Raw genomic sequence first — 13,656 nt, 5'->3', positions numbered from 1 at the left:
TATATATATATATATATATATATATATATATATATATATATATATATATATATATATATATGTATATATAATATTCTCTTAAACTAATATCACAATGGCTCAAGACAGCCGAGACTTCTGATGTTTGTGTCTTGATAAACTGCGTCACAACAATACGTATGCAAATATCACTTACTAATTTTGATGAGTTTTGAATGTTGTAGCACAGTTAAAATAAGAGACGTATTTTTTGTTTTCTCGTATGTTAGGGATTGAAATAGCTCGGCGATATTTATATATAATCGATATATAATCGATTTTACTGAATTTCCTTCAAGAAATTGTTTCGATTCCTAAACTTGTGAGAAAACACATTAAGAAATACATGTCTCTTCTTTTAATCGCTCCGTAACATACACAGAGGCCATTAAAATCTATAAGAAACATTTTCATACGTTTCCTTGTTAACTTTCTGACGGCATAAAAACCGCTTTAATAATTATTTACATAATTACGTGATGCGGTTTAAGTTCATGTCGTATATAAATCTGGAAAACGTCTTTCCATCTTTATGAAAAATTTCGAAATTTTGCGTGACTATTGGTCTTCCTTGAATTCGTAACAACAAATATATAAATCCTATGTAAAACAAAAATCGCTGTTTCGAGCGCGCACATAATAATGGATCATATACAAATTATATTACCTCTTATGCAACGTTACTTTAAAAAAAAGCAAGAAAATAGAATGAATTTTACAATGTATATTTACACGCGTGACAAATTTACTTTCGCGTGTATGTTATATATGTTATATCATGAACTTAAGATGCTCAGACATTGATTTAAGAATCAAGTAACAAGCGAAAACGGTCCATAGAGTGAAATATTTAAGTGTGATCAAAACTCTAAACGTGCACGGATAAAAAAGATTAGTTGAATTGACATGACAATGACACGACTACATGCGTTTTGATTGAAGGAAACAGGATTTCTGATTCTTGAGATTAAATTTGCTTCATAAGAGTCAGAAATTCTGTTTCCTTCAACCAAAACACGTTTAGTTGTGTCATTGTTGATTCAACCATTTTCCTTCGTGTGATAGATTCTTAAATATAACTATTAGTGACGTCAATTTCGGGTATCTCTATTCAGGTATCCGAATCTTAAGTGTTATTCGAGAACCAAAGTATCCGGTTATTTACTCCTATTGTTTCTTCTTATTTATTCTTCATGCCATTCTATACATAAAAGTATCAAGGTAAGATCAAGAGAAAGAAAATATTTTACACGTTTAGTTTTCATATTTTGGAATAAAATAAAAAATATGAAAACTAATTTTTTTCATATTATTTCAGAAGAAAATTAATTTTATTCTAAAATATGAAATATCTGGTAAAATATTTACTTTTCATTGACCTTACATGTATACTTTTATACGCATATTGAGATTTATGTAAAGAGAAAAACATGTTTCTATTAAACAAATTTTTGGTTTCATTAGACCATCCGTCTAGTATCCGCAAGTTCGAATACCCAAGTATAGAAATATTCGGTTTATTCTGACAACATTATAATGACTGTATGCTTCAAAAGAATCTCGATACAGAGTCCAGATTTGCGAGTCGTTTAAAATCGTTGAAAAATACATCGTAAAACAATCTTCAGTTCTGGAGAAAAACTGCAGTGCTTCCAATTAAAACTTTCGCATCACCGGATGTTCTTTTCAAAACCAAATATTTTTTATATGAAACATTTTTTTGTTGAAAAGGTGTTGTTCTCGCAATGTCTTCGGTAGGTATCCTTCAAATAGATACCCTGTACATAAGTACGAAAGCAGACAAGATATCTTTCAATATGTAGCGCATCCAAAATTTCACTTGCTTCACTTTGTTTTGCCTGCGCTAAATCAGGCGATCTTTATGGTGGTTTGATTTTCCACGCTCTATTAGCCGTAAATATGCTCTATTAGTCGTATATCTTTCAAATTTGTTAACATGTTAGGTAAAGTGTATCATGAGCACCGAAACAGGATCTAGCTGTACTTATTATTTGTCTTGTTAAACCAGTGAATTTTTTCGAAAATCGCACCGCGTTCTTTAAGAAGTATCTGAAAAATATAACCCAAAGCCACTCACAGCTCTACAACTGCTTCATCGTTTATATGTATGAATGAGGTACCTGCATCGCAATGGTCAGCTTGGTCAAATATTCCCAAGTCCGCCAAGTGCGCAATTGCAACTATAATGTGAACAGGAACAGTTTGCGTGATAGCACGCTCATGTTTACTATATAGAAACAAAAACGGATGAGATATAGATGAGTTCGTCATTATGTATGGACCAATCATTAATCTACTCAAATGTGTTGAGTTTTTCAGAATTTTAAAATTGTATACAATTTTGAATCACGCATTTTTGGATGTTTCATCCCATTATTCAGTACTCGTGACAAATTATCGCGGAAAGGGGAAAAGAATGATAGGAAAGAGGAAGAAAATAATTATAAAGATATATACATCGCGTTCTTGTTCGCTGACCGCTCACGAAATAAAAACAACAAATCATTATTATTATTGTCGCAGATGCCGCGTCGTTTAATTTAACATAAAAAAATAATCATTATAAATTTACCGCATATGTTCGGATATATATAACAGATAATCTGCACAATAGGTTCTAATAAAATGTACAGGAACCCAATTCATACATAATTATCTACCGATAGATAATCAACGGTTTATACACTGCTTCAAAAATTTTTTTGAAGATAAAAGATACTGCGTAAAATACCGTATATCTTCTTCGACACGTTCATCTTGTAATATTTCAATATAGAACGTGCTTAACAAATTACATAGATATATGTACGAGGTAACCACCGAAAAGTTGTTTCAATTAAATAGCCATAAATTTGTGACGAATCAACCAAATTAAATGAATGAATGGAATAGAAGGACCTCCTAATATCTTTTTATCACATCATGTAAAATAAATATAGATTCGTAATATTGAAAAGATAAATATGGCAAAGAAAGGGCCGGAAGCTCGATTGATTGTATAGCTCACAATACTAAAAACAAATAAATAAATAAACTTTTTCTATCGCATATGCAAAGAACTTTTATAAAAAAAAAATTCAATCCCACGCAAGATTGAGCAGTTCTACACTCTACTAAAACTATTGCACAGGCGATCTATAAATTACATAATTATAAAGTATTTTAAACTACTTTAAATTTATCAATAGAGATTTGAAATAATCTCCCTTTTTATTCATTTTATCTTTATAATTTTTTTTTTTTTTTTTTTTTTGTAAAATTTCACTTTTCGAAAACATTATTGAGGTATGCATTCAGCCGAATTTTTGACCCCTTTTTTACAACGTTTACCTTGAAAATACGAATGCATATCTTATTTTTTTGTAATTCGACAATTTCGGCTATTTCCTTCAGCAACTTCCCAATAGTTACCTTGTACAATAAACTCTTAAGAAACAACTGTTATAACAGTATTGCAAAGGAGAGAAGGCCTGCTAAAGTAACTTGATAAATTTCACAATTATATTCGTTCAATTCTTTTAGTTTCTCTCGTGAGACGAATAAATTGTTTAGTCGAAAGTAACATGTTCAAATAGCTCTTAGATATTATTTCATATCGATCTTCATTTCCGTTGTAAGTATTGGGCATGAGAGTTTCATTTGTCAACTGAAACTTCAAAATTATTGGAAGTGATCACATAACCAAGGGTGTCTTTTCGCGAGCAGTTCGCGCTTCCATACTTTCGACACGGATAACAAGATGTATTACACTGTACAACACGATTATCATACAATTTTCGAATGAATGCAACTTTATGCGTATCTGTCGGTTATTGTAGATCTGTTTGTTCTAACTACACATTCTGCATTAGAAATTACAGATATACAAACATATACATACATTTGGACGTTAAAGAGAACGAGCCAAGAAATTAAACAGGAGATGTAGTTAAAACCAACAGACTTTTCGAATTCGGTCAGGTGTGCAGGTAAAATGTACAGCTATTAAGAGAGATAACACTGCTCACACTACTGTATATAAAAGGAAAAAAAAACAAACTGTAAAAATGGAAATACTTCGTAATTGGAAGCGTCCAGCACGACGGTGACTTATTCGACGGAAATCTCGAATCGCAGTGTATGTGTACGAGCACAGCGTCAAGTTAAAGTCTCCGACATGCGGCGCGACACACACTTCCACGAGGAAGTCAATATGTACAAACGACTTCAACTAATACAGGAGATGCCGTTAGGGTGCTTCTAGAAGATAAGCGCGAGCGCGTGGCGTCATTTTGCGTACGCGACCTCTGCTGCTTATGCTAATGCCAGGCTGAGGCTCAGGCTCTGGTGTCGGCAGACTCTCCTCGTCACTGTCTTCCGCATATGAGCGACGTTTGATCTTACGACGATTTCTCACGGGCACCTTTACACTATCGTCACTCTCCTCGTTGTAACGAGGTCGCTTTACGGCCCGTCGCCTACTATGCTGTTGTATACTCGTTCGCGAGTTCACGGAGTGACGTTGTTGTCTTCGAGAGCCACGCGACATCGGCTTGAACGCCTTGTACGAGTCATCGCTGTCTGAATCTTGATTGTTGGTTTCGTGTTGCGATTGCTCGTCTTCTTCTTCGTCCTCCTCTTCATCGTCGTCTTCGCTGTCGCTGTCGTTGTTGTCGTTGTTCTTGCCGTTGTTGGCGACATGCTTCTGATTTATCTCGTTCCCGGTCACCAATTTCCTCGATCGCGTGTCCCTTCTGACGAACTTCTCGTCCTCGCTCTCCTCCGTAGACTCCGGTGCGGCGAAACACTTCTCGTTGTCCTCCTCCTCCTCCTCTTCGTTCGCGTCGTCCTCGTCCTCATCCTCGTCCACAACATTCGATTTCGCTCTGGACTTGGCGTACCTGCTGTTCTTGTTGTTTTTACCACGATTCTTGCGAACCTGCCTGCTGCGGCCGCCGGGCGTATAATTGTCCCCGGAATCGGTATCGGCACTAACACTAGGTACCGCTGTCCTCGCTCGAGTTCTCCGGACAGGCGCACTGTCACTGCTATCAGTGTCTGATGCCTCGGATTCACTAACGTCACTATCATGGTTCCTCCTATCACTGTTCCTTCCTCTCTTCGCGCTCGACCGGGAGATCCGTAATTTCAACATCGGCCGAGAGGAGCCAGAAGTGGACCGTTTCGTATCGCCGTTTGCCAGTCGAGATGGTCCTAAAAAAAACCCGAGAAATGAACGAATTCGAAATTATTAATTTCAATGATACGATTCATGTAAGATGGTCGAAATACTAAAAATCTCAATTCACTCATTTCTTAATTTTCCAAAGTATCAATTTCACTTTGAATTTTCAAAATGATTTCTCTTTTTTACTGTAAATGTTTATACAATATATCTTCTCAAATACATCAACAAATTACTTTCATGACAAGCGTGATATGATAATTTGGAAAACATACGCGTACCAGGTAAACATAGGTTAGAATTGTTCTTCTGTTCTTTACCAGACTCGTCGTCGTCGTCGTCTTCGCTATTTACATCGTCATCATCGTCGTCGTCGTCGTCGTCACTTCGGGCGGACTTCGACTTAGGTGGTCCTGCACATATAGAACAGTAATGTAAGTAACTTCGCATCTTGTCTCATTACACTTAAAGTGAAAGTATCAATTACCGGACATTTATCTAATCTTGAATATTTTTATTGTTTTAGTCTTTAAATACGAATATTTAAATTTTCAACATAGAATATATGTATATGTTTAATATATGTGTATATTTTTATGTTAAGAAAATTTAAGTATTTATATTCAAGGATCAAAATAATAAGAATGTCTAGGATTAAGTACGTGTCCGACAATTAACACTTGCGATGCAATAGTGAGCGCTTACCTGTGCCATTAGTTAAATTAGGTTTCTTCTTTTGTCTGGCCTTTGCTCTTGTATTCACTCTCACAATAGTAGGTCGTCTCCTTGCAGACTTCCAATTTAAAAGTATCGTTCGCATGTGTTCCTCGAACATGGCCGACAGTCTTATTGTCATCGAATATATCTGAATGTAAGAATGAAGATTATGAATAAGAGAGTATGAAGATTATTAAACTGATATTGCACGGAATGAAAAGCTGATGTTAGACCCAAGTGCTTCCCATTTATACGATTTATGTTGTCTGATATGAAGAATTCACTATACTTACCCTTGAACGCTTATTAGTATTATAATTTCTACTATTTGTGAATATTAGTTTCATATCTTTGGCAAACTCTACTGGCGTTTCATAGTTGCCGCCCAATAAATCCTCTTTAACAGTACGGAGATCCATCGGTGTGTCGATTATCTGATGATAATCCGGGTGTTCCAGTCTGTCAACTGGCTCTCTGAAAAAAACAAAAGTATCTCTTCAATGATTGTATTCTTTGGAATAAAACATAACGATATTCAACTCTTGCCACGACTCACCGGAACGGAATCGAATCTTCACATTGCCACAAACTTTCCAATAATTGACGGCACGCCAATTTCCAGTCTTTTGAAATGTCTTGCGAGCGTAAATTTCTACTGGATGTAGATGATCTTTGTTTACTCGTCGAGGGTTTATTTCTAGAATCATCTACCTCTACTTCCGACTCAGAAGAATGGTATGTATCAAGCAACTGATGATACACCGCGGGAACATCCAATTGGGTAGTTTCCCTGTGCGCATTGAACAAATTATTTTTGTAACTGTTTCATTAGGAAAATATGAAAAAACATTAAAGAATGGAAAATAATAGAGTATTAGTAGGAATAAGTTAGAAATAAAAAAACTTAAAAATATAAATGCAACTTTTGCAAAACACGACATATCTTACTTTATTATGCGTAGGCACAAATCCGTGACTATCCTCGCTTGTTTCACTATCGTGCTGTGAGGCTCGTTAAATTGCTCAGCGTTTGTTGCTAAGTATCTCACATCAAATTGCGCCGACGTGATTCTTCTGTAGAAGTGATTCTCAAAACGGGCTTTGATGGTCGACAAATCGATCGGATATTCTACAATATATGCGTAAGTCGGATAGATATTGAGATCCACCGGTGCGACGAACGGTTCCGCGATTGCAAGACTCATCACTTGATCGAGACCCCGTATAATTCGACGGCAAGTCGCTTCTCTGTCACCCATGGGCCACTCTTCGGCATGCGGTTGATACAGAATCGCTTGTATTTCTTCCGGCAAAACTGAAACCGCACCACCGATTTCTGCAGGAAGCCCTAAACAAACAATTGATACGTCTAGCTATATTATATAAACAGAATTAAATAAATAAGATTAATTAATTAAGAAGTTTATATAGCACGAGTGCTACTTGCTCCTTTAACTACGAAATTGAACGCTTCTTTTTCAAGAAAATGGATTATGTTTAATTACTATCTTCGTCGACGGGCTCAAGATCCCACGGGCTCATTTGCTCGTACTCGCCATTATCCCATCTGACACGAAAGCACATAAAAAAGGAGTCCGGGAAGTCTTCATCTACCGGTTCCATCGATATGATTTGTCCCATCCACCAACCGTCGTCGATCATACAACGGAATTTGTCCCCCTCAGACCAACTTCGCGCCAACGCAGTGTCAAAGGTTTGACGTAACACTAAGAAATCTAATACGTCAGCCATATCGTGGTACTTGATAGTGAAATTCTCACCGGTCATCCGACCTTCCTCGTCCATCAACGCTAATTTTAAGCAACACAAACGAGGCGGTCGTATTTCGTACTTAATGCCCACGACTTTGACAAATTCTTGTGCCTAGAACGTACAAATTTCAATTAATATTATCTTTATAATTATCACTTTCATGATCATTTCTTTCTTCTCTCACGTAATTATAAAATTCTTAAAGTATGCATACTCTTATATTCATTTTGGTCCACGGTTCGCATCGAACGCTAAGCTCGTAAACTTTCTTGTTTCTAATTGCGTCCAGATATAACTTATGACCTTGTCTGAAATATACTATTTCATCGCCCATCTGCGGATAATACGGGGCTTTCCTCGGTATGACTTCGGTAAGCCACTCTGAAGGTCGATAGGCTTCAGGAACTTCACGGCCGTTAACTACTGGTATTTCCTATTCGAACAAAATGACAAGAAAAATAGCTTCAAGTCATATCAACTGCAGATCAAGATAATCTAAGGGTCGCGAATTTACCTTCTTTTTAGGACGCCTACTACTAGGACGTCTTCTGTCTGTGTCGCTCGGGGGTGTAAGGGATCTTTTCTTCACGGGTTTACGTTTGCTACGTTTAGGTGGTTGTAGGGTGTTAAGTCCATGATCCGCGATCCAATCTGAATATTCAGTACTGGAATCTGTGCTTGTAGTTTCAGAACACATATCTTCTTCGTGAGCGGTGGAGTCGTTGCTGTTGCTGCTAGCAGAGCTTCCAGACGTGCCAACGTTGTCAGGATTCTGTAGAGAAGCAAAACGTGTGACATTTTTTTAGTGAGTTGCATACAGACTTTTTGTGGATTTGTCTTTCTATTATTTGTTAAAATAGCAACAGGGATTGTCCACGAGTTAATAATTTAAGAGAGTATGAAACGTATTAACTATGAAATCCCTCTTCTGTAAAATACCTCAAATTCTTCATCCTCTTGTTCCTCCCCGCGCGTTGCTCTAGTTCTATAACCGTGTCTGGTAGTTCTATTGCGTTTGCGATTTACGAGTCTATTTCCTATATTGCCTTGATTAGCAGTGCTTGATGTAGACTGAGGTCTTCGTCGCATTTCCCGCCGCCAGTTATCTAATTCCATCTCAGCCATTGCCTCACTTCATAAGTAAAATAAAAACGTGATCAACATACGAAATAGAAAATTCTTTAATATTTGTGTCTAATTATTACAACGATCATTAACTCATAAAAAAGAATAAATTTATTTTAAAGTTCTTTTTAATTTTTCAACGATTTCCGCGCTGAGAAATCTAATTTGCTCGGACATATATAATTGTTCATCTCGTAACGTTATGTGAGAATTGCGTGCAATACTTACACCGCTTTGACTTGAGTTTCTCTGACGGCTACGTTCATGGGACGCGCGAGGATAGGCTTATTCCACGGCGTAGTGCTATCTCTTTGCCAATTGCCACTGCTTTGCCTAACGCCCTCAACATCACCTACTCTCCTAAGACCATGTCTGCTAGCACGAGGACTAGCTATCTGGCGGACCGGTTGTTCCGCAATATTATTCTCTCTGTCCTCAGCAGCAACTTCTCCATCCGCATCGATATTTTGTCTTTGAGCGAGAGCCTCGATCAATCGATCAATGTTTGATCTTGGCTCTTGCTCTGGAAGACCTTCTATAACTTCTTGAACTCCTATTTCACAAAAATTTACACGTTTTATAATGAAAATCAATTGAGGTTCAAAGCGTGTTAAATATAGTATAAAATGTCCTGTATATGTGTGAATCATAATCTTACCGCCAGCGCCAACTGCAATATTTGGTACCAGCTGCTCGCCTCTGCAATTTTCTCTCCCTGGTACCAATCTCTGTAACACTGGTGGATAAGGATTTCCATCCACGTCCACCAAAAACGGTGGTGGCATTAGATGCGGCGCTGTTTGCGTTTGCTCATCAAGAACATAATTATTCCCATCTCTTATTAAGGGTCGATAATCAGTATGGAAGAATAGTTCCTTCGGTATCTGGGAATAATTTTAAAAATTAAGCATTAATTTAAATATATAAAAATTAAGCATGAAATATAAGTATATAAAGTTATATATTTATATTTTAAGAGAAAAATAAACAATATTTAAATTGAAGAAAGTTGATATTTCTTCAATTTTTAATTATAGAAATCTTAGGATCTGTGAAAATTTTAAAATATCGTTTGCTATAAGTTGATTATTAATTATTATATAATTATATTTTAGCGACAGAATAAAACAGTTGAATTTAGGAAACGTTTAGACTTTTAAATTTATATGAATTCTCTTTAAGATTTATGTATGTAATATGTAATATGTAATAATGTTAATATGTAATATAAAAATATAAGAAATTGTTACAATAAAGAAATATAAAGTAAAGAAATTGATGTAAACTTCCTCCTTTAGATACCTACAGATGCATGAATAAAATTACAAACAAGGACTTACTATTTTCAATCTCTGAACGCCAGATCCAAATCCATACATCAAAAGGTGTCCATGAGAATCTGTAGCTGCAAGCATTGTACCATCAGGTGACCATTTTGCGTCAAAGACTGCACCATTTCCCTGACCCTCGATAAAATTTTGGAAACACGCCATCGGTTCTGTATTTAATACGTCCCAAATGATAAGCTGCCCGTCGTGACCAGCGCTGAGTATCACGCGTGGGTCTATCGGGTGAGACTCCAACACGAACACCTCGTCCCTGTGTCCGCGTAGTACCTTTATTAATTCACCCGACTTTGCATTCCACACTTTCAACGAGCTATCGTTCACCGCTGTTATAACAAATTCGTCGCTTACATCCCAACTGACCATAGTCACTTTCGCTTTCTTATTTGTGTCATCATCAGTTTCCGGTTCCCTGCAGCAGAGTGGGAAACACTTTTCAACAGCTGTATAGCGTATAAGGAACTTGACAAAAATCTTATAAAAATAAGAATTTTGTGGAAAAAGAAAATACAACATACCCAGGTAACTTGGTTGTCATAAGTAATTGCTTATGCAACCACTGCTGCTGCTCGAAATGCCATACGTTGGCGGTACCATCCTTAGAACCAGAGATAAACCTCAAACCACTGTGCGCCCACTGAATACTATCAACAGTATCAGTGTGCGCTTCAATTTCAAGAACCCTGCGCGGGCCTTCGTCGCCCAACATCGCGTAAACCCTTACGTTATGATCCGCAGATCCGGCTGCCATAAACGCACCACCGGGACTAAAGGAGGCGCAGATCATTTGCGCTTGACCGGGTCTCATTTTCTCATGGTACTGAATAGGTTTTGTTCTACAATAAATTCACACATATGGTGACTGCTCCATATATACTCGTACAAAATACGTGTCAATATATTTGATTTATATAAAGTAATATAATTTATAAAATTATGTAAAAATAAATATGTGTTTATATATCAATATATGTGAACATATGTTAAACATAAACAATGTTACATGAAGTAAATAAACATTCAATATCATATTAGCTTACAGATAATCAATTGAACTTACTGAAATACTGCTCTTTCATTTCGTTGGTGAGTATGAGACCAAAAAGCTACAGATCCATCGGTACTAGTGGAGACCAAGTAGTACACATCGTTACACACTATTGGGCAGAAATTTACGGATGTAATCATGCCTGTATGCCCGGACAGAACAGCCACCTTAAAAGACGAAAGAAAGAATTAACACACATGTAACAATAATTATCATCTACTTTTATTATGAAGATATATATTTTTATAGGTTTGTGTCCTTTTTCATTTAACTGCACTGTGTACTTACGAGACTTGAAAAGAAGCTAAATATTTAGTTGAGACTTAGTGGAAAAAGAAGAAGATAATTGGTGCATGTTTCGAAAAAGAGCAGACTATATGTTTAATATACTCACAGGCGACATCGTCTGGAAACACCAAACGCGTAATATTCGATCCAAGCTTCCTGCTGCCAAGAGAGTGTTATCGAAATTCACCGCGATGTCCATGATCTCCGCGGACGCACCTCGGAAGGTGGAAAGTAACCGTCCGTCGATGGAACTCCAGACTTTGACGAGCAAATCATCTGCCCCGGTTATAATATATTTGCCAGTGCGATCAAACAATACACAGTACACGGCGGATAAGTGGCCCAATGTGTGCCGATACAGCTCCATTTTGCTGTAGCACTTAGTCGGTATCGCCTCTTTTCGACTTAAGGGGCCAGAATTCTCTCGTCCCTGAAGTACACGTACTATTGGACAAAATTATAAAAATTGACGTTTCAAACGTAGCAAATAACAGTACGAGTGAAGTGTCGGATAACGCACGTGTGATACAATACACTTCTTGACACAATCATAACACTCTCGATCTCTTACCTATATTAGGCACTGACAAATTGGCAGGACGTTCCAGGAAGGGTTTTCCACCTAATCTTCCAGAATAATCGACGACGCTGCGTATATTTCGTAGAAGATCTACAAGAAAGATATTTCGCGTGTATTATATATCACAGAAAATACAACTTGAAAATGTCATACAACTTAGTTTCAATATTTATAATGTCTCATTTATCTATTTATCTTTATATGATTTTTCATTGTATTAAACATACAAGTTTTTATTCTAAACTTTTTTTTCGATAAAAATGCCTCCAAATATGCTTATAAGCCAATCAAAAAGACCATTCAAAGGCACTTTTATCAATAAAAGGTTTTAGAACAAAAGTATTTATTCTTAAATGACAATAGATTCAGTAATAATTACTATAGTGAGAAATTAGCTTACCTTAAACAAGGAAGCATTAAGGATATTTGTTTAAAAATTCCAATCATATAAATTACAGTTTATCTTTATAATATAGTTTGTCAGTTTGTGAAATAATGGCAAGAATTAAATTCTCCTAGATACAGATGAATACATAACATTTTCATACCTTCGTGAGTACGCAGCAAAGATTGCCTTCCTGCTCCTAGAAGCGATATGGCTCCTGGGACACATGGTGGCACTTCTTTCTCTAACACTGGTCCAATTCTGGCACATATTTGATGCAAATGATGTGATCCAATGTGAGGATATTTTCTCTCCTATGAAAATTGTTCACATGATAAATTGTTATATAGTCATTCAGAGGAATTGAGAAAAATCAATATGTTTAGATAAAATTCAAATACTTGAGAAGATTATGCCCATATTCATAGTCAGACTTTATATTCAAGGCTTCCTTAAGTTCATCTTTAGATGCTCTGTAGCCAATAAAATGATTTGTAGAGTACTGAAGATAAATTTAAAAAGGCCTTAAGTATAAGGTCTGACTATGAATACGGATATTATATTATACTAAATAAAATTGAGTGATAATCAATATTCGAAAATGTCGTACAACTTAGTTTCAATACTTATAATGTCTCATTTATCTATTTCTTATCTTTATGACTTTTTATTAAACATACAGCTTTTTATTCTAAACTCTTTTTATCGATAAAAATGGCTCCAAATATGCTTATAAGCCAATCAGAAAGACCATTCGGAGGCACTTTTATCAATAAAAGGTTTTCGAAAAAAGCTCATAGAATTTAAAATCAAACGACTGTATGCAACGTCAAGAGTGCAAGCGCTTCGCAATAGAAAGTTTCGCGTTTCCCAATATCCTATTTCAGTTTCCACAAGAATATAAAAAGATGTTCGATAGTATTCCACATTGTCCGGTCTGAATAATGCAAGTTCCGGGTGCAGAGTTGGCGCAAAAAATTCAAAGCGAACAATCAAGTAGTTCCCGCGTCCGGCAAACAGGTGCGCAGGCGCGTCGCGTCGGCCAATCGCGGCGGGGCACTCGTTACGCACGAGATCCGTTTCCATAAATAAGCCACGGCATCTATATTCATTGATCAGGCCGAGCAAAATGGCTAGAAAAGCGCGGCGATGATTGGCCGAGCGAGCGCGACGGTGGTAGTGGGGGGGGGG

The 13,656-nt window shown here is 36.6% G+C and overlaps 1 protein-coding gene across 2 annotated transcripts in view; it reads right to left on the bottom strand.

The window, feature by feature from the left end:
* Positions 1-2,544: 2,544 nt before the first annotated feature.
* Positions 2,545-13,656, bottom strand: part of LOC116854160 (PH-interacting protein) — a 12,268-nt gene continuing 1,156 nt past the window's right edge. The window contains exons 5-22 of one of the 2 annotated variants that reach the window (XM_032835806.1): positions 12,629-12,779; positions 12,072-12,170; positions 11,607-11,944; positions 11,225-11,379; positions 10,683-11,000; positions 10,159-10,576; positions 9,477-9,702; positions 9,047-9,371; positions 8,633-8,825; positions 8,208-8,465; positions 7,908-8,126; positions 7,426-7,804; positions 6,869-7,268; positions 6,477-6,710; positions 6,214-6,394; positions 5,909-6,068; positions 5,485-5,616; positions 2,545-5,232 (exon numbers count right to left, since the gene is read on the bottom strand). In XM_032835806.1, coding sequence (XP_032691697.1) covers positions 4,268-5,232; positions 5,485-5,616; positions 5,909-6,068; positions 6,214-6,394; positions 6,477-6,710; positions 6,869-7,268; positions 7,426-7,804; positions 7,908-8,126; positions 8,208-8,465; positions 8,633-8,825; positions 9,047-9,371; positions 9,477-9,702; positions 10,159-10,576; positions 10,683-11,000; positions 11,225-11,379; positions 11,607-11,944; positions 12,072-12,170; positions 12,629-12,779 — 5,151 coding nt within the window. In that variant the 3' untranslated portion in view covers positions 2,545-4,267. The remainder of the gene's footprint in view (positions 5,233-5,484; positions 5,617-5,908; positions 6,069-6,213; positions 6,395-6,476; positions 6,711-6,868; positions 7,269-7,425; positions 7,805-7,907; positions 8,127-8,207; positions 8,466-8,632; positions 8,826-9,046; positions 9,372-9,476; positions 9,703-10,158; positions 10,577-10,682; positions 11,001-11,224; positions 11,380-11,606; positions 11,945-12,071; positions 12,171-12,628; positions 12,780-13,656) is intronic. The other variant, XM_032835807.1, reaches the window with a different exon arrangement.

The sequence above is a fragment of the Odontomachus brunneus genome, unplaced genomic scaffold (assembly GCF_010583005.1).
Source record: "Odontomachus brunneus isolate Ranch 3 - 2012 unplaced genomic scaffold, Obru_v1 Obru_scaffold_009, whole genome shotgun sequence".
NCBI classification, from domain to species: Eukaryota; Metazoa; Arthropoda; class Insecta; order Hymenoptera; family Formicidae; genus Odontomachus; species Odontomachus brunneus.
The sequence above is the reverse complement of the archived record's forward strand: the minus strand, read 5'-3'. Positions and strand labels throughout refer to the sequence as shown.